Below are 25,935 nucleotides of genomic sequence, written 5' to 3'. Positions count from 1 at the left end.
TGTCTCTTGCTTGAAGTGGACCTGTAAAATCTATTCAGATGACTTAGACTGGTTGTGCTTGACTTACTCTGTAAGCTCATAGTGGGAGTGTGTCTTGTCTCAGAGGCCTTAAAGTTGAATTGGCTATGTAGACCACACTCTCTTATGATTTGCTTGATGACTTGTCGTTCTTTTATCACTCAAAACTTGATCCTCAGCTCTGTTAACTTGTCCCCGATTCCACCATGTAACGTCTCATGATAAGTGTCACTAGCAGTTTTGTGAAACTGTTGTGACTTGGTAGCACGATTGAATGTTTTTTATGAAATCTCAGTAATGCCTCTTGTAGCCCTCCTCAAAGTCTCGGCAGTCCATACTCATCTTCAAAGACTTTGCAGCCCCTCAAAATAGAATGCTGTCGTCCTTTTGTGGTCGTCGGGTCTCTGCCTTGATGTGATGTTTCTGTGAATTTCAATGGACTGCTCATTTTGCATCAACGGACGTTTCTTATAAACCTTAACACCCAAGCTAAAACTCTACTCAATCTTTAATATGAGATTCCAGGGTGTCCACCAGCTGGGAAAACCGGAAATTCTCAGGGGATTTGAATAGTCTGGAAATACTCAGGGAAAACTCAGGGAATTTCTGCTTCTGTCAGGGAAAATTAGCTGTAACTTTATTGAAAGGGAACGAAAGTCGCGCTAATGCTCGCTCGAGTAACAGAGAGGGATCGTAACAAATCGACTTTTACGCCGTGTCGTCGGCTGGAGGAGTTTGCAGCGTACAATCGACGCCCGACTTTTGGGACACACCCGATAATTCGGATGGCTTTGCGCCACCACTACGTACCCCATAGAGTCAATGTATGAGAACATCTGTAATTTCGGACGTAAGAACACTAACTTCCATTGCTCCTGTTGCTGTTTCATCATATCGTGTTGTTGTTTCATTTGCTCTTTGAGCTCCCTCACTATGTCTTAGTCATGGGAATTCCCCGCTTCCCAGCCTACCTTTTTAATGGTTGGTGCCCCTTGCTTGTTGGGCGGGGTGGTGGTGGCCTGCTGCGGTAGCCTCAGGAAGGATGTGGACCAGAGTTGCACCTTGCTCGTGGCCCGCGTCTGGCTTTCGTCCCGCCTGCTGCGATGTTCTGGTAGTTTTTTCTCCTCCTCCTCCTGTTGCTGGAGCTTCTCCCATTGTCATTTCTTAACCATGTATGGGGTTCTGAAGATCTTGCAGATTCTGCCGCCGTTGGGGTACGGCTCGCCGCACAGCTTGCAGGTGGGGTCGCAGTCGTGTCCCTCGGTTGGGTTAGGGATGCCGCAGCCCCTGCACTTCTCCTCCTTGCTCTTGCATACGTCGGATCGATGTCCCAGGTCTCCACACTTATAGCATACATCGTACTCTTTCTTGTACAAGTAACAATTCAGGATGGTACCTAGGCATTTGACTTTCCTCGGCATCTCCTTGGTGGTGAATGTGAGCATGATGGTCTCGCTCTGTCCTAGTCATCTTACCTCCAGTACCTTGGGATTCTCCTCATGTTCTGCTATCCCCTGCTTGATCTTTTGCAGTGAGGTGTTGAGTCCTATTCCGTGGATGACTCCTCTTGGGAAGTCGTCAGGCACTTTCAAGTGAACGGTCATCCCGTGCACTTTCCCTTCAATGTCCAGGTGTGTGAGGCATAGGAGCCTGTCTCTTGCCTCCGTGCTGGGATTGAAGAAGACAAAAATTTTTTGCTTCTCGTTCTTGACGAGCTGGCACGCCTTGTTCCATTCAATCTTCGCAGTTACTTGTATGGCTTCGGTCAGGGTTGGTCCATCGTACTGTTTGACTACCATGCCTCCCTTGGGGTGGAAAATGATTCTTCAGCCATTCTCTGGAAGCTTGACTTGGTTCGAGGCGATCGATTTCTCCGCTTGCTGTTTGCCGTCGTGCTTTGGTGATGGTGGTAGGGTATGTATCACTTTGACCTCTTCTGAAGCGAGCTTGGCTTTCCATGCCCATTTCTCCTCGAGGTTGCATTTGTTGAGTACTGTGATCCTTTCTGTGGCGTCGAGCTTGCCCTTTTCGGCGCTGCGACCTTGCACGGTGATATTCATACTGCCTGTTGGCTGCCGCACGGCCGAGGCTGCGGCACCGGGGACCTCGGTAAGCCTTAGCCCTCGTTTGGCCTAGTGGCTGGCGTTAGGGTTAGTGCATCAGCACCACGGCTGGCAGACTTTTGGCTCTCAAAGGGCGAAAAATCGACTTACGAACAAAACGCTGGTGTCCACAGAGTCCTCTCTACTTCCAATTGACTATTTTAACCAGTTCTGGTCGATCCGACATTTACCGCTAGAAATCACTGTAGGAATCACTGTAGTCGACGTGGGGTGCGTGCGCTCACCGTTGCCTTCTTCTTCCACGTGAAGAGAGACAGCCCCTTAATCACAAAACTAATCGAATGAGGCTTACAATCGACCATTTAGCTTAGCTAAACTTAAGGCATCTCTCGCTTGTTGCAACAACTGGGCGCCAGGTGGTGATCGCATGATGTATGAAATGATTAGATAACTACACCCCGAAGTACTGAAAATGCTCCTATCTTTTTTCAATGCCATGTGGGCGGCTGGGTATATTCCGTTCTCTTGGAAAGAAGCCATAGTCATCCCGACACTTAAACAAGGCAAAGACCCGTCCTTAGCCAGCAGCTACAGGCTAGTAGCACTAACAAGCTGTCTGTGCAAGCTGTATGAAAAAATGATAAACCGGCGCCTAATCTCTTTTCTAGAAAATAGCAAAATACTGGACCCCTTCCAGTGTGGGCTCCGAGAAGGTAGGTCGACAATAGACCACCTTGTTCACATCGAGGCAAATATCAGAGATGTGTTCATACATAAGCAGTTTTTACTTTTGGTATTTCTAGATTTAGAGAAAGCATACGATATGACATGGCGCTTCGGGATTTTGCGAGATCTTTCCTCAATGGGTGTCTGTGGAAATATGTTAAACACAGTGAAAAGCTACTTATCCAACCGCACGTTTGGTGTGAGAGTGGGCAATGCTTTATCTAGAACATCCAACCAAGAGACTGGGGTGCTGCAAGGGGATGTGCTTAGTTGCACACTGTTTATTGTAAAAATGAACTCCCTGTATACAGTCATACCACACACAAGGTTTGATTCTGCGTATGTCGATGACGTACAGATAGGTTTTAAATCATGTAACATTGTGATGTGCGAACGACAGCTACAGCTTACATTAAACAAATGATCTAAATGGGCAGATGCAAATGGCGTTAAAATAAATTGCCACAAAAGTATGTGTGTACTCTTTTCAAACAAAAGAGGCATAACACTAGCACCAAAACTCACCATCAATCGAAAGGAACTATCTGTGAGCAGTGAGCACAAATTCCTGGGAATAATTCTAGACTCTAAGCTTACCTTCATCCCTCAACTTAAATATCTGAAGGCAAAATGTTTGAAGGCGGTGAATATTTAAAAAATTCTGTCTCGCACAACGTGGGGTAGTGATTGAAAATGTCTCCTGAACTTGTACAGGAGCCTTGTCTGTTCTTGTCTTGACTATGGTGCTATAATCTATAATTCTGAAATGCCGAGCGTGCTAAAAATCCTAGACCCTGAGCACCACCTAGGTATCCTCCTTATGACCGGTGCTTTCAGAACAAGCCCTGTAGAAAGTTTCTATGTAGAATCAAACGAGTGGTCACTCCGTCTTCAGAGGTCATATTCCAGCTTCACATATTATCTGAAAGTAAACTTGAATTCTGAACATCTTTGTTACACAACTGTAAACGATGTGTTCTGTGCCATACCTTTTAATAATTGGCCTACAGCCAGGGAGCCCTTCTCGCTTTGTGTAAGGAATCTTGGTGAAGAAATGTGTGTCCCACTTGTAGAAAACCATCTAATGCTTCCAGCGAAGCTGTCACCGCCGTGGCAGTGGCAGCTCGTGGAATGTGACATGTTGTTTATTGAAGTCAGTAAGCATGCTCCTGAGATGCACATTCGAATGCACTTCCTTGAACTTCAGTCGAAGTACTGCTGCCCGGAGTTTTACAGTGATGCATCTAAGTCGCAAGCCGGCATTTCTTATGCAGCAGTCAATCCGTCCTTTTCGGACTCTGGCATTCTGCATGCGCAAACAAGTATCTGGACGGCTGAAGCCTATGCAGTATTACCGGCTGTGAAACACATAAAACAATTAAAACTATTCAAGTCAATTATATATACCGACTCTCTGAGTGTTGTTAAGGCATTAGTATTGCTAAAGAAAACAAAAAAATTCTGTAATTAATAATCTTTATACACTATTCTGCGCTGTTTGTGCATGCAATCAATGGGTCATTGTATGCTGGGTGCCAGGACACAGAGGCATCGAGGGTAATGTGCTCGCTGATGAAATCACCACATCCACAGCAAGAAAAGATTCCAACTCTTCCATAGCTGTCCTCACCATAGATTTGAGACCTTTAATTCGCAAAAAATTAAGAGACTATTGGCAACGCTCGTGGGACTCCCAAATCTCAAATAAACTTCACTTAATCAGGCCACATTTAAGCACCTCCTCATCTATAATAAAGCTACAAGAAACTGATGTCGCATTCCGTTGACTAAGAGGCACACATGCTGTATGGACATCTTCTTGCTGACTGGTGATGAACCTCCTACATGTAGTAGATGTGGTAAAAGGCTGACGGTGATCCACATCATTGTGGTGTGTAGGGAAACAGAATGCGAGAGGAAAAAGCACTTTCCCTTGGTATATTGGCACCATATCCCATTACATCCAGCACAATCTCGGCACTAACCCATTATTTGACACCAAATCAGTTTTAAATTATTTAAATGACATTCTTGCATTGCACATTATCCGACCAAATGTTATGTAGTACAGCTTCTTACCAGAGGCTGCTGCTGCGTTCGTTACATTTAACATATCATGTGTCTCCAGGCCCTTGCATTCAAGGGCCCTGTAGAGGCATCAGTGCTGCATTCACTACACGTTCTGTTACATCATCCGTGCGTAACAAGACAGTGCCATAGTGCACATCTCTGGTCATTGTCATTGTTTTAATACTTATATATATTATGCAATTTAGAGCGACTGATTTTAGGCCTATTTACAGCCATGCTACATCCACCATTCGAAGTACATTTCTCGATTTCACGAGCAATTCATTGAAAACCCATCACCATGTGTATGGTGCTCTTTGACCATATCTGGCCCTTGCGCCATAAAACCCCATACATCAATCAATCTGTACAATGACAACATTATCTTCTGATTTTTCTTTCAGGTTACTCATCCGTTAAGGCATTTGCTCATTGTTGTGCAGTCACTGTGGTCTTTTCCATCACAGTTCAGCTGGCAGTTGCCTCTGCGCAGTAATACCTCTCGTGAGGAAGTCTGCTGGATTTTCGTTACTCTGCAGATATTTCCATTGTTCTTCTTGCAACATACTTCTTATTTCTCTGATTCTGTTGTCAGTGAAAGCTTCTCGCTTCTGCTTTGTGATCCAATGAAATACTATCGTTAAATCAGTCCAAAACTTCACTTGAGTGACTTATTTTGTCATCTCCAACTCTTGGTTTAAGAATTTCCATATTCTTGCTGAATGCATTGATCCCAGAAGTTCTAACCTTGCCAGGCTAGTAGTTCTATTTGGAGCTACATTTGTCTTTTCCAACAGCAATTGTACTAATTTTGTTCCATCCTCGTGGGATACTACCAAGTATGGCACTGTTCCGTATTCTACCATTCTTTATGCCAGCTGACTGGCATCTGAGAATATATAGATGCTTATGTTTGTGGGCATCCTTAAACGTTCCACATATGACCTCAGCATTAAGCTTTTTGGTTGTTAGTGGTCCCTCTATTATGTTCTTCCATTTAGCATTTTCTGTTTCTTCAATTGGGTCTTCCCATAAAACATATGCTCTCCATAATTGTTGTTCGAGATTTTGGTGACAGTTTTGACTGGCACTATAAATCCTATTGCATTAAATATCTAAGCACTTGCTTGTAGTACTGAGTTCTAGGTGAAACTGGCCTCGATATCTGTCATCCATATCTTCACTTGGTACCTTCATCAGATGTGTCCCATATCATTTCAATTTGTATAGAGTCTTCAGGTTGCATAACGCAGACGGAACAACCACAAAAAGAAGGACAAGACCACACACAGAACAAAAACTACCTACAAAGGTTTATACGCTTTTACACGCTTGAACAAAACCACCACGCATGCGCAAATAATTATGTCCTAAGAGGTTAATTAAATAATTACCTCTTACAAGGTAATTATTTGTGCATGCATGGTGGCTTTGTGCGATCGTATAAAACTGTGCCCTGGAAAAATAAACCTTTGTTGGTAGTTTGCGCTCTGCATGTCGTCTTGTCCTTTTTTTTTGTGTGTGGTTGTTCCATCTGCACTGGGCTTGTAGAGCCTTGTTGTTGTTCAAATCTGTTCCATAATCGTTGTTGGCAATTTTGGTGACAGTGGTGACTGGCGCTAAAAATCCTATTACGGTGAGGGTCCCTCACCACGCAGCATACCAAATTTTGGTTATACGCTGAAAGTTGTTACATGCCCTCTAGGGAGTGCTGTGCCACAACAATTTTTCAAATTGGCTCATTAATAATCAAGATAAAAATATTGCAGTGCCGCGAACCCATGATTTCAGAAGGCGAGCGCCATCGCCAAGAGAGAGACTCTCTACACTTGCCCCATCTAGCCTCCGCAAGGGAAATTCCTTCCCTGCGTTCTCCCATACCAGAGCTTGAGGATTGCATGATGCATACGTCATGAGCCCTGCCTTCTTTCTTTTTTCTTGCTTTTTTGCTGTGTGGCACACTTCTGCTGGTGGTGTCATACGCTAGCTGTTCTGTTTGTCTTGTTTTGCTCAGTGCACGATTTTGCGTGCTGTGCATGAGAACATTTGACTAGCGGTATAAGTCATTAACGGTATAAGTCAAACTGTGCCATTTTCTACCGTGTTCCAGCGCGTGATTATGCTCTGCGATCTGCTTGTTCTGCCTCAGTATTTGTGTAGCACTGAATTATACCGCTAGTCATGTGTCTTTGCGCACAGCAAACAAAATCGTGCATTGTGTGAAACCGGACAATCACAACAACTCATGCGCAGCGCAAAAAGAAAGAAAAAAGAAAGAGAGAGAAAAATTGAGAAAAAAAAAAAAGGCGGGGCCTGTGATGTATGCATCATGCGATCCTCGAGGTCTGGTATGGGAGAACGCAGGGAAGGAATTTCACTTGCGGAGGCTAGACGGGGCAAGTGGAGATAGTGTCTCGCTATGCAGTGGAGCTCGCCTCCGGAAATTATGAGTTCGCGGCACTGAAATATCTCTATCTAGGCTATTAATGAGCCGATGTGAAAAATTTTTTGTGGCAGAACGCTCCCTAGAGGACACATACCTTTTAGCGTATAACCAAAATTTGCTATGGGGCCTGGTGAGGGGCCCTTTAAGATGAGCAGGCTCGTTGTTTGAGGAATCCAAGATTGCAGTTGCCTAGTGTATGCTATTGTGAATGTCAATAGATGCCTATTCTAAGTTCTTTTTTCTGTTTGTTGAGTGTCTTTCTTGCCGCAAGAATTGTGATTTACTGGAACATTGTGCTTTATGATAGTCTAAGAAACGTCTGCATTCTTAAGAGCTCATATTACATGTTGAAAGGCTTATAAAGGTTTTAATGTTGCTACATGTGCTTCATCACTGCCGGACAAGGCCACAATTTTGGATGCATAAATTCAGACACGGTGCATTTACATTGTTACTTAGTTTAATTAATGTGGGAAATATTGTGCAATGAATGTTTTGAATCTGCATTCAATTTTGCTGTGCTGGAAGTTTTCGTAATTCCTGACAATTTCATAACCTTCTCCTGTTCACCTTTTCTACATTGTTTCTAGTAGTTTTGGTAGTGTTGTCATCAGTGCAGTCATAACAGGAGCAATTGGGATTTTCTTTTTCTCAAAGCACAATTGTTGTGGAGCCTGCATGCTGTGCTGAAGTTCTGAAACATGGAGACATAAGCATTGAGGTAACTTTTATTTCCAGATACTTTTTTTTTTCCATTAACATAAATACTCTAATATTTTAGAAAAAAAAATAACTAAAAAGGTGCTGTAGGAAGGCTTAACTAAACTGGTTTGTAACATGTTTGATAATCATCATGTATTGACTTGCTTTACTTCTGCGTATTACTTACCTTGAGGATTGGAAGTAAATTGTGCTTACCACTTTATTTTAGGAATGCTCATTGTACTCACAAACACACGCACACATGCAAGCACCAGATTTTGCTCGCAGATTGAAACTTTTCCAGAGAGGTTTTGGTACACATACAGCATGCTGACCAAACCAGATGTATTAACCTGATTGTTTGTATGCTTTTGCAGCTTTGTTTTATGTGTGTTCTTAGCTCAAAGTCTTCTTCTAAGTACTGACAGATTGTGCTAGTGTTCACTTCATAGGCATTTGAGGCAAGCTCAATAAAAACATTTTCATACTCATTAAAAGTTTAAAGGACACTGAAATTTCTAAAAGAAGATTTTGAGAAAAAAAAAACACCAATTCAGAGGCAGGCAACATTAAAAATGACATGGAGCTTCAGTTTCCTGAGGCTTGCTTTTTCTTTTTCAACATTTTTTATCAGATAGGGCAGAATTTGCACTTCAGCTGATTTGGATTAAAAATTCTAGAATGAAAGCAGGGGTGAAGACTTAGCCAGGTCTTTTGGTATGCCCACTTTCCGAATAGGCTGCTGTAACAGTGCCTTAAACATTGGCACAGCCTTGGGAGTGTGCATTGTTTTGAATTTATTGTTGTGCTGTAATGTTGAGCGCAATTGTATTTTCCCCCCACAGTTGAGTTACTTTTATTTATTAGGGTTTTACTGATGTGCATAAAACATATTATGAGAATTGCTTACCTTTGTGTGGAGTTTGAAACAATAGTGTGCAGTTGATTTTCATTGAGTTTAGTGCATAGTAGCAGATGTTGCATGCCCTGACAGTCATTGTGCCAAAAGCCTAAAAAAAATGCAGAGAAAAAGGAACCTCAAGCTTGCTGCTAGGGCATAAAGGCTCCACATTTATGGAGAAACTGCTCTTCTTGTGCATAATATGGGCATCATATTGGCAAACATCAACCTCGGCATCTTACCCATTAAACTTGTTAACCTGTTCTATCATCAAGAAATAAATAACACTGACAAAGCACATACAGTAGGCTAATTCCGTTAATTTGACCTTGTTTAGTTCCATTTGATTCGGTTAATTTGATTCCAACCAAAGGCCCTCTTTGGTGCTCATACATTTCTATGAGCACAAACTTCCGATATTTCGATCTCAATATTGGCCTTCGCCGGATAATTCAAACTTGACTTGTCAGCTTCGCTGCACTACAGCCGTGTTATGCAGCTATATTGCATATAATATCAGCATATCAAGAATGGGAAGGGTTCCACTGGTCTCCGGTCACAGTACAAGCACCTAGATGCCTAATAAGCATACTGGCAACCATTCAGCATTGGTTCTGATGTTACTATGGCGATTTGAGCTTTCATTTCGCGCGCCATGTGCGCCTCGTATATGCGACCATTAACGGGGCCTAGTACTCGCTCCTTAATTATATGTGCGCATATGCGCTCCTTAATTATACGCGTGCGCATGCGCCATGCACTGAGAAGCAGAGAAAAAACATTTGCGTTTTGGGAAAGCTAGCGAAAAGGAAGGCGGTAAAATGAAAAAAAAAAGGAAAAAAGAAAAAAGTCGGGGGGAGGGGGGGGGGCATTTAAAGCCAACAAAAAAGCAGCAGCTTATCTAATCCTATTAAGGCCTGCAAGTAAACTTAGGCCTCTCAGTGCTCATAGTATGACTGGAGACGGCACATGTTTGTGTGTAAATAAAGGAACACGTGCTATGTCCACTAACAGTGCCACCTTTCCCTGCTTGGTATGCTTCACCGCAAGACACAACTGTGTTTGCGGCAAAGCTAAATTTAAAGTTCAGTAAAACAAGTTCTTATGCAAGTTGGTCACTTATTGAAGGCATAACAGCAGCGCTTTTGGCACAATGACTTCAGGGCAAGCAACATCTGCTACTGTGCACTAAACTCAATGAAAATCAACTGCACACTATTGTTTCAGTTAAAAGTACTCCACGCAATGGGAAGCAATTCTCATAATATGTTTTACACACAGCAGTAAAACTTTATGGGGTGTTGGGGTGGCAGGCATTATTTGTCCCCGAACACGCATGCGCGACGCAGCCTTTATATTCAACCTCTTTTCATGGAATAAAATCAGTTGTGTGTGCAGTGATTGTCCGTTTCTGTCAGTGCCCCTTTCTTTCCTGCGTGTTTTTTGGTGCTGCTGTTATGCCTGCACTAAATTTAAAGGCAAACACTGCCAAAGGAATCAATGGCGTGTTTCAGCGTTTTTTCTGCCTTTTGTTTAATTCTACTTGCTGAATAATTCAACTGGTTTCGCCGGTCCTGTCAGGATCGAATTAACTGTAGTAGACTGTTTATTGAATGTTTCAGGTTTTTTAATTATTAAATTTATCACTAAAATAAGATAGTTTTTTTGTTCATGCTGCTTAAGTGCTATTCTAAAAGTCTCATTTTTAAAAAAATTTTCAAGAGTATCATGCATTGCTTCCATTCAAGACCCTAATGATTTAGCTTTGAGGTATCATAGTACGTGTCGTGTTGCAGGTAATGTGCCTTTAAGTAAAGTGATAACACAAAAGAGATCTGAAAATAAGCTTATTTCCTCTGGTATAATTTATATATATATTATTCAATAGTTATAGGTCATTGGAACAGCATTCATGAGGTTTTACTTTTCCATTTTAATGCCACTTGACTTTTCTGTTCCATTGTACTTCTACAACAAAGGATACACGCTTTATTTATTTATTTATTCAATAATGCAGACAAGAAGTCCAAGCAGGGTGAGCAAAATACAAAAGATTATATACACAGAAGAACAAGATGAAACAATGTGTAACATGTTTTTCACACAATTTATTTGGTCATAAGGTAGACGATTAAAAAAAATTTAAGCTTCTTTACAACACAACTATAATTAATACATGAAATAACAAGATTATTTACACAAATGGTATACAGCTCATGGACGGTGGGGGTATGCTTCAGTTAGTTTATTCCAGTCAGCTATTGTTTGTGAAAAAAAAAAAGAGTACCGAAAAGTTTCAGTTCTTGTGAAAATTGGTGCTAGAGAATGAGGGTAGTGGTGTCAAGTGGATCTGCTTATCAAGGGGGATACATATTTTGCGGTGTCTAAGGCTAGCCTATGATTAATTAAGTTTGAAAGAAACTCTGTAGAAAATAGTAGTTTTGCAGCTTACTCCAGAATCGGCACAATTTTTAGTTCTGCTTTTTAAAGATGTGATGCATTCGGAAGAATCAGGACTAATATTTTGCAAATTCCCCAGGTTAGCAAGTCTAATGAAGAAAAAATAGGACTGGAGTTGGATGCAGTACGGCTTTCTCTTTTCTCTCATCGCTTCATGAGCATTGCTGAACAGATGGGAAAGTGAGTACACTTTATGTATTGTGTGTCCCTTATGGTTTTAGCATTAATTAAAATAGTAAATTACTCTCACTTGGGTTTGATAAGTCTTAGTTGTTTTCACAATGAAATGAAAGCTTTGTAGTACGAACTTTACTAAATTTAGTGAAGCTAAGGGCTGTCAACAAGCTTTGTGGAGGAGCTCCTCTAGCACTTCCGATCTCTGATTTTCAGTAAAATTAGAAAACTGTACCGGCGATGCTGGCTAAGTGGGTATGGCATTCCGCTCCTGAGCAAGAAGTCATGGATTTGATTCCCTGGCCGTAGCGGCTGCATTCTGGTGGAGTTAAGTGCAAGAATGCTTTTGTACTGACTCTTAGGTGCACATTAACTTTTTCCTTACTAGGCTATAGGAAATTAATCAATTTGACTATATTAGCTTTTGCACATGCTTCATAACACTGGCTTCAGAATGATTCTTCAAGCTCTTTCATGCACTGTGTGAACCAAACACTACATTTTTATCATCTGGTAGATCTATCAATATTCGGCACATTTGAGGGTCTTGGAAAATAAATATTCACAGGAGGTATTGTTGAAATTGGCCTCCACTGCTTGTTGCACTTGCCAAATCAAAGAATGCAAAATGTGCACTTTGGTGAACTTGACTGCAGAATTTTTAAATGAAAGCAGTGTTGAAGACTTGGTGGAGTCTATCATAGTGCCCACTTTTACGCTCCAACACCTACACTTATACAATGGTGCCTAAAACTTTCTGGCATACTGTATTTTTTGGTGTACAACTCTCACCACTCTAAGAACAGCCACTTTTGCAGAAAAGTTAATATATGTTGAACCTTTGTATAAGACGCATGTGTTTCACACATTGTGGGCTTGCACGCATATATCTTCGTCGTGAAATGCCATACTTGCCCGATTCTGATGTGCTCGGCTACTACACACCACTGATCTACCAGAGATTTTGGCCACCCAAGAAAAATATCTCGCGCTGTTTTCTGTATGCACAATGGGTGTATGAAAAACGACAATGCCTGTAACAGCACGCACACAGGGACACGAGGCAGCCACTATTAAAAATGAGCTAGGGGCGATGTCGGGTGGTCATCTCACTCTCCAAACATTTGCTTGCACTCTTGTTATCTCTCATGCTGGGCCGATGCCATGCTTTCATCAGTGTTTGTCAGCACAGCAAGGCAGGAGCGCAAATTGAACATCACCTGCACAGTGACGTGGGAGCTAAAACAAACGTTTGGAAAGTGAGATGCTTGCGTGATCTCACATTATCACCAAGATGATGAAGAAAGGGCCAAAATCGTGCCGCATTTCGATGCGTACAACCTATTTCGCATCGTCTGCACATGCATAGGTGCGTAAAATGCAAACTTTCACGAGTTGGCAAGCATGTGTGCTCTGAGTGCTGCCGTGTAACACCTGCCACCTTCAATAAATTCTATATATAAGTCACACTGTTATACAAGGTGCACCGCTGAAAATTTTGGTAGTATGTAAACAGTGTCTTATACACTGGAAAATATGGTACCCTGGAGTGCACATTTTGATTTTTATGTTCCTGTTCCACTTATTGAGTATATGATTCCAGTTTTTCCTGCAGTGGATTACTTTTATTCATTATTGTTTTAACAGTGTGTGGACAATGTATTATGATAAATGCTTCCAGTCATGTGTTTTCACTTTGACAAGACTTGGCGCTCTTTGGCTAAAGATTCCCTTGCACCATTAAAACCCAGCAATCATCACTTTGACAAGAGCATACATTTGACCTTAGCCTGACCTTCCACAGAAGCTTGGCTAGTGGTATGATGTCTTACTGCTTTAATAGAGCCTGTGCAAGTGACCTTATTCTTCACTAGGAATCCCAGGCATAGCATATAGAGGTCCCAATGATAGTTCAAGGTGTTGCACAGCTAGGTATGCTTGTTTTCAGAGAAAAGCTGATTGAGAACTTTCAATCGAGTATGTGTATGGTACTGAATGTTCCCCACACTGAAAGTCATTGATTCTAAAGCCTAAAAGAATGCAGGAAGAAAGGAACCGAAAACTTGATATGAGGAGCCAAACAAATTCTACCAGTGCAATAAGTGATGTGTGCCATTTACAAAGCAATAGCTTGTGGGGGTTCTCCTCCGTGCTCTTGGGACAAAGGAATGACAACACAGTAGTGCAAACAATCGCAAGGGCGTTTATTGCACCTTTCATAGATCAATGCCTGCTAGCCGAGTTGCTATCCACAAAACATGCCGATGGGCGCGCGACAAATCTTGAAGTCCGACTCACTGCAACCTGATAGCGAGCGAATATGTTCGCCCCATGCTGGATCCCAACGCCTGGTCATTCGCGTGTACGGTCACGCCAATGGTGGCGCATTGTAAGGCGGCCACGCGAGACGGTCTCGCAGAAGCATGGGTCGGCGCATGCACGGCACGGCACGTCCGTACCGTTTGCTGATCTCGAACCCAAGAGAGCAAGCGCCTTCCTTTCGGCGCCCAAGTAACCTCGCCTGTCGGCGGCGTTAGCAGCGCAACACTCGCGCCATCTCTCGCACTGCGCCCCAACCACATCGACCGCCGCGGGCATCACGCAGGCCACGCGGCGAAGCCGCATTACAGGAGACGCGCTATGCGGGAAAAACATCAGGGGACGCGCGAGAGTCGCGCATCCCCGCATCCCCCCAACCTTAAATCACTACATATTCCCGCGAAACATGTCACACGGTCTAACATCAAGGTAGTGCATGCAACAGTGGCTGCGCTGAGGAAATGTCCACACGCTGTCCATAGCATGCGAGCCGACTGTCCTTGGGTACACCGCTGGCGTCCGCTGGTCACAGCAGCAGCTTTGCAGACTCGACGGCACGATTCCAGGCCAGGACTCCGGAAACGACGACGCAGTAGTCGGTATGAGCAAGCGTCGCTCGCGCCGACGCGCCCTGCTGGCAAGAGCCGCCGTAGCTGTTGGTGACCGCCGGCTCTTTTGTCCGCCGCCGAGGGTTGTGAGCTGGATACAGGAGGCCGCCGAAGTCACTGCGCCGAACTGGCCACAGCATCACCATCGCCCGGGGTGGCTTGATCGTAGTCCTGAGCAGCAGCGCAGACGATGTGCAGGTGACAGCAAGCCAGGGGTGACTCCAATCACGCTGCGTACACTCAACACACTCGGCAAACACTAAAGTAGTGCAAGGGAGAGGAATTCTGCATGCGCATCGCCCACGTGGTACGATGTTCAACTCGGCTAGCAAAAGATCGGAAAGTTGCCTTGAAACATTTAGCAAAGGCCACCTACCTTTCATCTCTAGTCTAATATTTTGTTTTAATCTTTTGGTCCGGGAGATAGAGTGGTTGAAATATACAAGGTGATAATTTTTAAGTTTTACTTAATTAAAAAAAGATCACTTATGGCAGATTGCATAATTCTATTGAGCTGGAATATTCAAAGAGGTGGATATTACTTGCACTAGAAATAAAAACACAACATAAATTTAAAAATTTCACTAATAAACTTCTTAATTAATTACTTTGGCACATATTGCAATTTATGCATTGTAGCTGGTTAGTTTGCAAGGCATATCCACTAGGAACAAATTTTGCGGATGGCAAAAATTTCAAAATATGCACCATCGAACTTGCAGTAAAAATGCGCTGTTGTTTTGCTTACTAACTAACAAAGTCCTAACTTACTAAACTTACTAACAAAGTGCTCTGTTATGCATTGAAGTACAAAAGTAACTAGAACACCCATGTATTTCGTTGCGCACTTTTGCAATGAATATCTTGAAACTGGTGTCACCCTGAAAATTCATTCTAAGTCGGTATACCTTGCAAACTCGCCAGCTTCAATTAGTAAATTGTAGTAAGTGCTGTAAAGTAATTAATTACGGGATTAATTAGTGCATATTCGTTAATTTGCTGGATATGTATTTTGGTTTCTCTTGCAAGTAATGTCCACCTCTTTGAGTATTCCAGCTCAAGGAATGGAATTGTGATAGAGCGTGTAAGTGCGACTGAACAAGGACGTAGAAAGAAACAGATATACAGAGACAGTGCAACTTTCAACTATAGATATTATTTTCGCACGCATCGATAAATATATACTGTACAAGCGGAAACAAATGTGACAGCAAAAAGGAACATTCAGTGGTGCATGTTGATGAACCGTACGTGGGTCCAAGGCATGGTCAAAACATACACTGCAATAGTTACAACGATAAATCGAGGAATCGTATCTCTTTTTCACATAGCGACACTGATGACTTGCTCATGCACCTTTCCTCTAATTGTGCAATTTCATAGGCTTCCACAATTTCCCTTGTCATCCTACTATGAGCCCTACACAAAACAGAAGTACTTTCAAATATAGGTTTGCAGGGGAAATCTCGGCAATTAATGCCCAAATGGCCCAATATTACTCTAGTGAAGTATTAATGTTCTTTTTAGTCTTTCATTGATGCATCTGCCAGTCTGACCAACATGCATTCTTCCGCACGAAAGCGGAATGGCGTATACATCGTTATGAGTGCAGGTTACAAATTGTTTGTGATGTTGTGTAGAATGCGTTCCTTTTGTTAATCTCTGAATTAACCTACTTGCATTGCTTCTGTAAATGCCCAGGGGCAAAGAAAACCATGCCCACCCCCGACATTGCTGCTATTATTCTGAGATTTTGTGAAATACAATGGATGTATGGTACCACAGCAACTTTCTTTTCTCTAGCAGTGGTACTGCTCCCCTTCGATGTGTTTTTACAGTTCCTCCTCAAGCCCTCCATGACAGAGGTGAACATATGCATTGGGTAACCAGAATCTGCCAGGCGCTTGTTGGAACGCATGTTCCACACAACATCACAAACAATTTGTAACCTGCACTCATAACGATGTCTATGCCATTCCGCTTTCGTGCGGAAGAATGCATGTTGGTCAGACTGGCAGATGCATCAATGAAAGACTAAAAAGAACATTAATACAACTTTGCTAGAGTAATATTGGGCCATTTGGGCATTAATTGCCGAGATTTCCCATGCAAACCTATGTTTGAAAGTACTTCTGTTTTGTATAGGGCTCATAGTAGGATGACAAGGGAAATTGTGGAGGCCTATGAAATTGCAAAATTAGAGGAAAGGTGCATGAGCAAGTCATCAGTGTCGCTATGTGAAAAAGAGATACAATTCCTCGATTTATCGTTGTAACTATTGCAGTGTATGTTTTGACCATGCCTTGGACCCACGTACGGTTCATCAACATGCACCATTGAATGTTCTTTTTTGCTGTCACATTTGTTTCCGCTCGTACAGTATATATTTATCGATGCGTGTGAAAATAAAATCAATAGTTGGAAGTAGTGCTGTCTTTGTGTGTCTGTTTCTTCCTACCTCCTCATTCAGTTGTGCTTACACACTCTATCAGGGATTCAAACCAACTAGCCCGCAAATGTGTTTTAACCAATGGAATTATGCCATGTACAACAGGTGATTTTTTTAAATTCTGTAAAACTTAGAAATGATCACCTGGTATGTGGGGCAATAAAAAAAAAGTAATGCTGTTCAGTTAATTAGTTTACATTGAACTGAAACATGCACAAATGGAGTATGCACACAACAGGTAGTAGCAAAGTGTGGCCTCTTAGTTTCTGTGAAAATAAACTGTCATACAAAGAAGTTTATTGTGAGTAGATGTAGAACTGAAACAAACGTTTCTAATCATGCAATTTACAAATAGCAGTAGGGTTCACTTTTCAAGTGTGTGGATGTTTTTTCTAAATAGCTGGAGTGGTGCCCACCCAGGGAACAAAAGTGACATATCAGTAAACCAACTGCATTTGCACAGTGATACCTGCATTGCAATCATGCACACAGACTTGAAGCCTTATAGACATGAGCACCAATAGCTGCAGCAGATCTTGCTTCTCTTGCTCTGCTGTGCACCACTCGCTAGTGCTGGTGCACCTGACTGTCATTGATCACGTATTATGCATCTTTGGGCTTTTAAAAGCACAGTTGCAGACTCATAAATCTTACACATTATCAAACACACTCTAGTATAAAAATAATGGCTGGTTTTAACGATTTTCCACAGAAAGAATTGGATTCTGCAAGTGATCTGTAAGAACTAGGATTCAGTGTTTAATTTGTGGGGAAACCACAGCAGATGCTGTTTCGGAGAATGAAATTGTGGAAAAAATGGGATGTATACAGTACTCAATTAGTGAAGCTCCAGAGGGCCTTACTTACATTAAATTGGCCATCTGAAGCTACTACTCATCACTGTGTTATTCTTAGAGACATTCTTACTAGGCTACTAGTTTTCAATGTTTCCATTCCTTAACTGCCCAAGAAAGGCATAAGCACTCATATCAGTATATTTGCCGTAGCACTGTGATGCTGTTCTTGGCTAGATGTTACACGGTCTGATGGACTGTAGTGTGTATACTTCAAAATTATTCTAAACTGTGACGCATATCATACTTCATCAGGACTTTTTGTGCTTTTAAATGTGTTTCTGTGTCTTAGAGGCTCCAATTATGCTACTTCAGGGGTGTTTTGCCCAATTTGGTCAATCAAAGCTGACTGTCCCAACCCATGCACTTGACCATCTCCAATTTTCTTAAAAAAAAAAAAAATTGAGGAGCCATTCCACCTTGTGAAGGTGGTTGACCAGCGAAACTGTTATGGTAGTATAAATTATGTTGGTATAAAGTTTTGTTGGTATGTAATTATACATATAATTATGTATATGTCATTTATGCAAAATACAAAAAAACATCAGGCGCGAAATATGTCACACACTACGTCATGCACTATGTCGTACATACACTCAGCTACCGTTGAAGGGCTTTTATGGCACCGCTCTAAAGATGCAGGTGTTGCCGACGCAGCTGCAACAAAGTGCCGTTTATACACAGGTGGTCATTAAACCGAGCCTCGACGCGAGCGACTATACGCTTTGACCCGGGTGTAGTCCAAAAGAGTGCACGAAACAAAACACATTTGTTTGTAATTTGCTATTGAGCATATCTCCTAGCGGACAAACATGGGGCTGTCCATTTTCTTCCCGTAGAAGCCCATGTATTGACAGTAGATCGGAATTCCACAATGTTTACAACTTCACTGTGAACTATGTAATCATGAAAAGTAAATGAAACTTGGCATAACGATAGAGTCATCTTAGCGGCCAATTTCAGTATGATTTTTTTCCAAGATACCTACATTAGATTGAGAGCTAAGAGCATTCGCAAGAAAGTTGGCTTTGCCACAAGGTGTTTTCTGGTCGCAGCCACAATTTTTCCGGAGGGTAGCCATAGACAGCTTTGCGGTAAAAATATAAGATAATTAATAGGACAGTAAACTCTTTCTCCAGAATATTTCAAGTGAAAAAAAATTTTTTGTACACTTTAGGGTCATTTGAATTTTCTGAGATTGAACCAAACCAGGTGTGAGAAAAAGTTGGCAAAAATTGAGTATTGTCTTCGTTGTCACAGCACCCACACTATCATAGTTGCTAGACATGGTTTCTTTAATAGAAAACAATTTAGTCACTTCTAATATTGTTCTTGGAATTTGCTTTTAAAAGTTGAAAAAAAAAAGATTACATACTATTTTCTAGAAGCTGTGTACAAAAAATGGGTCGAATGCAAAAGCATAGACATGATATAATATTAGTGTGCACAATACAAATTATGTGCTAAAATTTTATTTGTGCCCTTATGTTATGCATCAGCCCCGGAAACTGCGTTGAATTTGGAAAATACAGCATTTTGACCTATTTAAGTGTTCAGAGAACACTGTAGTGCTCTTTGTAAAAAATCTTCCAAATAGTGGCCCTCAAAGAGAAGTAAATCAAGAACTTTTGCAGAAAGTGTAAGGTTTATTTTCGTTAAGGAAGAAAACAAATTTTTAAAGTTGACACATTACACATTACAAAATCTAGTAGTAACTAGGATTTCACTGCACAACTTTATGGAGTGAAATACAAGCCTAACTGATGCACACAGTACTGAAATGCAGAAGTTGGATTCATTACACCAAACGAATGGGTAAGAGATGTCGTTGTGCTAGATAATGATTTGGTTTGACTTAGTTCTTGTTTCCAGAAAAAGTTTTGTTATATATATGTATATATTTTATGTGTGCTAAGAATTGCTCTTGTTAAAAAAAAATTTTATTGCAAGTGTCCTAGGCTTAACCATAGCAGGTTTCAGTAAGAAATATTGTGGCTGTTTAGCATGGCATGCATGGTGCTTTCTCAAACCAGTTTTTCTGAAAGAATTTTTTTCACTCCATGTACATGAATGATTCAAGATACATGACCTGTTGTTCTTCAAAGCGCTCATATCTCAGATGCAAAACTTATTGTTGAATGCTTCGAGCAGGCCTCTTATAACTTGCTTCATTGCAGGATTCTTCAGAGAACATCAATATCCACAAACATAAAGGTAAAATAAATTTTTCTAATTTGCATAGGATGTAAGCCAAAGTAACTAACCAGCCATAAATAAAAGGAAATCCATAGTTGTTGACTACTGACCAATAAAGGTGCATGTGTTTGTAGAACTTAAGTGTGCCATCTGTAAAAGGAACATTTATTTAGCAAACTTTTTTAGGTTAACTTTATTTTAAGAGATCGGGTAGCAAAATTTGGGAGCATTTGAAATGCACTATAGCTGCTAGCCAGTTATTGGTATTTTATTACTGTCACTTAATATATTTATGATAATTTTGCTGTTTTCTTTAACTGCACAATATTCTAACTAGGTCCTGTATTTATGGCCAAAGATAAACTGCAGATTTAAATATTTTAGTGGCTGACTGTTGGTGTTTCTAAACTGTTGTGTGCAAAATGAATAGCAGATGTCATCACTCAAATGAGGCAGGAAAAAATAAAAATGGCTTTGTCATAAAAGTTTAGTTGACATATAGTAAAGAACAAATTGGAGAAAGTTAATTCTGCACACCAGGAAATGAAAACTTGACTGTAGGGAGCTCTGCCACAGTATGAATGTAGCGGTGTGCATTAGTCACAGATCATATTTCATGCATTTACCTTAACTGGCTTGGACTTACACTCTGCCTAAAACTGTGGTATTCAGTGTTGTTTCTTTGGTCATGAAGTATTGCAGTAGAAGTGCTTTGTAGTGTGGGGACTTGACTTACACCCTCATGTACTTGGTGGGTCACTTGAAGGAAGGTGTAGTTTCGAGAAATTTCGTGAAATTTTATTTGATGATTAGCTTCATGGAGAAAAATGAATATGAAATCTCTTTGCAAAAGCATGATGCCAATTTGTAAACTGTTACATCATTATAAATAGTTACCTAATTCATAGGTATGTTCATCTCGCATGGTGGGACAGAAGTGCAACTTAATGATGACATATGAGAAAGATGCAGAGACCACACACAGAAGGCGCACTTACAACGAATTTACTAGACATGCACAGTTTGCTTTTATTCAAAAAGTGAAGTTCTTTTTCTGCTAACATCATCAAAGTGGCACTAAGTTTTTATCTTTTTCACATCCTTCATCTGTCATCTTTTCCTTGATAATCAAGCTTAGCCCACTTATTCCAGTTTCAAGCAAGAATGGTGCAACTATAATTAAGAATGCATATGATAGCTATCACTGTGGGCAATCAGATGACCATTCATTAGAAAAAAGTTATTTCAGTACTCTCTTATGTGACATTAAGACCAGTTTGCCATGTGTTCTGCATCATTCTGCAGTAAAAGTGAATCGTGTAAACTACGACCTCTTGGCACTGAACATTTTTTGCGAAGAACCATACAAACTGGCAAATTTCGAGCATCGACTTGTTAGCCTACAAAATTGAGACAGCTTCAGGAGGAGGGCAGACACAGCCCTAATGTTTGACTACTCTGTTACTTTCTTAAGTGTATGTGAGACCCAATGAATATGGGCCGAACGACAACTTTTTCTTTTCTATTTTGTTTGTTGTGTGTCTGCTGCTTGGAAGTTTGTTGCATAATGCTCCTTACTTCTGCCTTAGCAGAAAAAAGCTTACAGGATAGCTGGAAGCATTCAGATTACCAACCTGCTCTGAAAAATTTGCGTAAAGTAAGGGCAGGATTTTTTTCAGAACACACCTGTCATATTTGATAGTGTTGTTCCTTTTTATAAGATTTTAATAGATCAACTCATATGGCAGCAACAGCTTGTTTACTTGTGCTATTATTAATAGCCCTAACTTATATGACCATTAAAAAATTATTCAGTTTACTGTCTTGACGAATCCACTCACTAAGAATGCCATGGCAATCAAGAAGTTCAGCAGGTTAACCCTAAAATTGTCTTTCATCACTACTACCTATATAGAACTGGGGATAATCCAGTGTACTGGATTAGTGCTGTACAAGCCACGTAAAAGATATAGCTCTACACATATGCTTTAAAATATTTCATGGAAACATGACCTTGCCCTTGAGTGCTACATGTAATGCTGGTGTCTGGTTTTGTGTGTAAAGGTTTTGTGTCGGGCCGTGTATAAAGTAAAGCAATTGTCATGGCCCTGAAACAGGAAACTAGACTTCCTTAGACACATGTAGAAGTCGTCTGGCAGCTTGACCACACATCACTCTTCGCTATTCTCAAAACAAGCGCCCTCACACAGTGCAGTGGTGCAGTGCATGACTCAAGGATGACAGGTGCAGTACACTTGCTATTGTACAACTGACTTGCCTGGCAGCATGCGAGCATGTCGGTCTGCCTCACCCTCTATTACCTCGATCCTCATCCTCTATTATCTCAAGCACTGGCTACTGTGCAAGTTGCACGCTGTAGTGCACTGGGGACAGCCACAGCATGGCACAGCCCCACAGTTGCACTAACACAGGTCATGGCAGCTTGAATTTTTTAGGCAAGGGCTGTACATACTGCCCCAAAAAACAAATGACATATGAGCATGCAGCTACTCCTGTGACATCATTACAATTTCTGTAACTAATCGGCTTCTTCGATTGACATACATAAAAATTGGATGAGACGACACCAGGTGACTTCCTGCCATTTCCTCATCATGTGTAATATAGACACAAATGCTCTTAGCAGAAAGTGATGCCTCTCATTTCAGGTGTTACGACTGGGTGCCCCCTTGCACATATTTTTTCGTACATAATGAATGATATGGTGAATTTGTTCGTGCCTAATAATTAATAGCTATACCATCTTCTCAAATCTGATGCACTATAGTTGTATTTTGTAACATTTCATGGGATTTTTCATTTTATTCACTCTTCATAATTACTTGGGTTCATTGCCACATGAATTAGCCGCTACGTGCCTGATAGATGACAAGAAAAGACAAATGGTTAGTGAAAGCGATTGTGAGATATAGGAGCCCTTGGGGGGGGGGGGGGGGGGGGGAGGGGCGGTTCTGTATCACATTTTCTACTGCAGCAATGCTGTATTTTCCTTCTGCAGTTTCGGGACCCAGGCAGGCATAGTTCTTCACACTGGCAATGCCATTCTTTAATTTGTCACTTCATTCATTGGCTTGTGTAGGACTCAAACCTGTCTCTACAATCCAGTTTTCAGCAAACAAAGATTATCCATAGCTTTTCTACCTCTGCTAAACAAAGTTCTAAAGCTTCACTGTTATTCCTTGGCACATTTGTGCTTTGTTGCTGACAACTTCTCAATTTTTTTCCCAGTCTCATATGCATGCTGCAGGTTTTCTGACATAATTTGATAGCTCCAGATCAAAGTCATCATATGTCCAACAGTCAGTGATATTGGCAATACAGACAGCTCTTAAACATTTCTGGTTTCAATTGAACAACCCTTGTGTGTAGGCAAAGGTAAAATAATCCCAAACTTTAGGTTAGCAATTACTATGAAATGAAATTGGACTAGCACAATGCGAATTAATAGAAGAAATAACATATTTATTTTGCCATATAAGTCTACTAGGAAGAATTTGATTTCTACACAATTTATTTGGTGATGCAAGGCCTAGCATGTGTTCTGGCACTCGGACAGCTTTAATGCCAACTTATTGTTCAGTGTGTTCAGTTGTGCTGTCAGTTTCTTATCACATAGCTGAGCTTTTAGTGGTATTAGCTTTTCTGTATATGCCAGAAGGTGATGTCTGTATTACTAATGGACTTTGTAATCCTTGTTTCTGACTGTGTTTCTGGCACAGTGATTGTCAGTCTGACACAGAAATGTTAGCTTTTAATTATTCTAAGCTACATAGAGCAAGAAACTATCTTAAATAGCTGACTTCATCAAAAACATAGTTCGTGGTAGTGAAGTACATCTGATAAACTTTTTTGTTAAATGGCTGATGAATTGATGAAGCAGCCGAGCTTGCTACTAATTGCGAAAAAATTAACTGCAAGTGGTTTTGTTTCACTTATGCTTGCTACAAAAAACAAATGTGCAATCTTGTGGTGCAGGAAAGGCTCGATTTTTCTTGTGCACTCTTTGGTCCTGATGGTGGCCTCGTGTGCAATGCACCACACATTCCTGTCCACCTGGGAGCCATGCAAGAGGCTGTCCAATACCAGGTAATTGCACTGCACTGTAATATGATGGTTATTCTTTTTTTCATATGACTGCTTGGTGAGCCCTGCATTTATACCTTCTTGTTCCTGTTGCACATTTGCTCAAAATTCACTATAATGTACAGCCTTTGTCAAGAGAAGCAATGCCGCTCTGTGCGTGACTGCAGCTGACCTTGTCTACTAGGCTTTTTGTTGCATCTGAACTGCCCAGAAGCTCAAGAGTGGGAAGTAATCCCTTGACCTTCCCCTCTAAAGCTTTCTATGTAGCACCAGAAGTTTTATGGGTTCAACATGATGCCGCCAAGGCTCAGCAATGCTCATGCTTGTAGTGGCTTCATTTTTTAAATTTTTATGTCACAAGGCTGTTCTTTAAGCTATCTGAAACCACCTTCCAGCTTCATCAATAATTATATTTAACTGGTAGAGCACATAGCTATGAACATCTCTGCCAACTTTTAAAGTTGTACACAGAGCTTAGAGCTTTGTAAGCAAGGAAAGTTAATTCAGCTCCCTCTTTTTTGGAAAAGAGGATTTTTCCTTCTTTGTTGTACTGCTGTAAGCTGGCTGTTTCCTGACACCAGCCAAGACACCATTAGCCATTGGGCAATTGCTGAGATGACGCAAGTGAAAAATTTGTATGACAGTTCAAAAACCGAAATGCTGTTCTTATACTGTTAATGCTTATAATATTTGATGATGCAAATGAAACAGGCTGAAGAAAATGCAACTGATATCTTGAATTTTGTTAAGGATGGTGCACTTGCAGGAAAAATGAGTGTCATCTGCTCAAACTTGTGCCCTCCTAAATGAAACTTCAGGGTCACTCATTATTGGTATGCCAGCATAGAACTTTGTTAGCTTTTACCTCCAATTAGCTGTGCACACAAGCATACACATGCCTGCAAACCCTTTCATACTTTCCAGGCAGTGAGGCACAGTTGATGCTTCCATTGTCAGAGAGCCACCTTGAAAGGCACTTGCCAGACTTTAGTTTCCAGGTGTGACTTCTGATTCATGTTGTTGGTAAGAGCCATACCGCATTGTATCAGGAATCTTGGGGCTGGTGGGAACCATCTCCCAACAGCTGGCAACAATTGGAAGTAGATGTTGCCATCAGCATGGTGAAGAAAGAAGAAATAAAGCTAGATGATGTGTCACAGTAGGCAAAGCAATGTTAACTGTGCTGCCCTTGCTGAGGGGGACGGATGAGTTGAGGAGAAATTGGAGACGTAAACAGTGACCTTTGAATATATCTATTCATATTAGACCCCCTGCAAAATTATTTTGGTATTATGTTTCTTGGAAGGTACTGCACTCATTCCAAGGCATTTTCAAGATTGAGAAAAGGGTCTTTCAGGGCTGCTTCAAGGTACTCATACATTAAGCATTTAGTGTAATGTCATTACTGCACATTTGCTTAAACTAGTGTTAGGCTTGGACAGCATTTGTGTGGCTCACTTCCACAAGCTCGTGTGTCATTGATGATGCTGTACTAGTTCATAACATATTTATTGCATAGTAACATTGTAGCGCGTGTTGTTAACTGTCTGTATTGTGCAGTATGTGTAGTTTTGAAATGGTAACGCACAAAAATATGCCATTTTTAAAAGGAATGTTTAAAATGTTTGCAGTTACCCTTCAGCTTTACCTTTCAGTTTTTGCCTTGCCTTTATTTCCAGCCTTCTATGTATTTTCATGCATGTTCTTTATGTGTAAAATCTGTAGCTACTGCTTCAGGCACTTGTGATACTTGTGTTTTCAAGAATAGAAATTCTCTTGCTTGGGCCAATGAACTCGAATATGTTGATATTGGATATAGAGTCAGTACCCGGTCATTTAGCCCAG

At 41.1% G+C, this 25,935-nt stretch overlaps 1 protein-coding gene across 3 annotated transcripts in view; it reads left to right on the top strand.

Annotated features, from left to right (window-relative positions):
* Positions 1-25,935, top strand: part of LOC139052368 (5-oxoprolinase) — a 154,618-nt gene that overhangs the window by 49,300 nt on the left and 79,383 nt on the right. For all 3 annotated transcript variants that reach the window (XM_070529466.1, XM_070529460.1, XM_070529470.1), the window contains 4 exons: positions 7,981-8,044; positions 11,466-11,566; positions 19,968-20,004; positions 23,983-24,093. In XM_070529466.1, coding sequence (XP_070385567.1) covers positions 7,981-8,044; positions 11,466-11,566; positions 19,968-20,004; positions 23,983-24,093 — 313 coding nt within the window. The remainder of the gene's footprint in view (positions 1-7,980; positions 8,045-11,465; positions 11,567-19,967; positions 20,005-23,982; positions 24,094-25,935) is intronic.

Source organism: Dermacentor albipictus, chromosome 1 (assembly GCF_038994185.2).
Source record: "Dermacentor albipictus isolate Rhodes 1998 colony chromosome 1, USDA_Dalb.pri_finalv2, whole genome shotgun sequence".
NCBI classification, from domain to species: domain Eukaryota; kingdom Metazoa; phylum Arthropoda; class Arachnida; order Ixodida; family Ixodidae; genus Dermacentor; species Dermacentor albipictus.
This window is presented reverse-complemented; position numbering and strand designations above follow the sequence as displayed.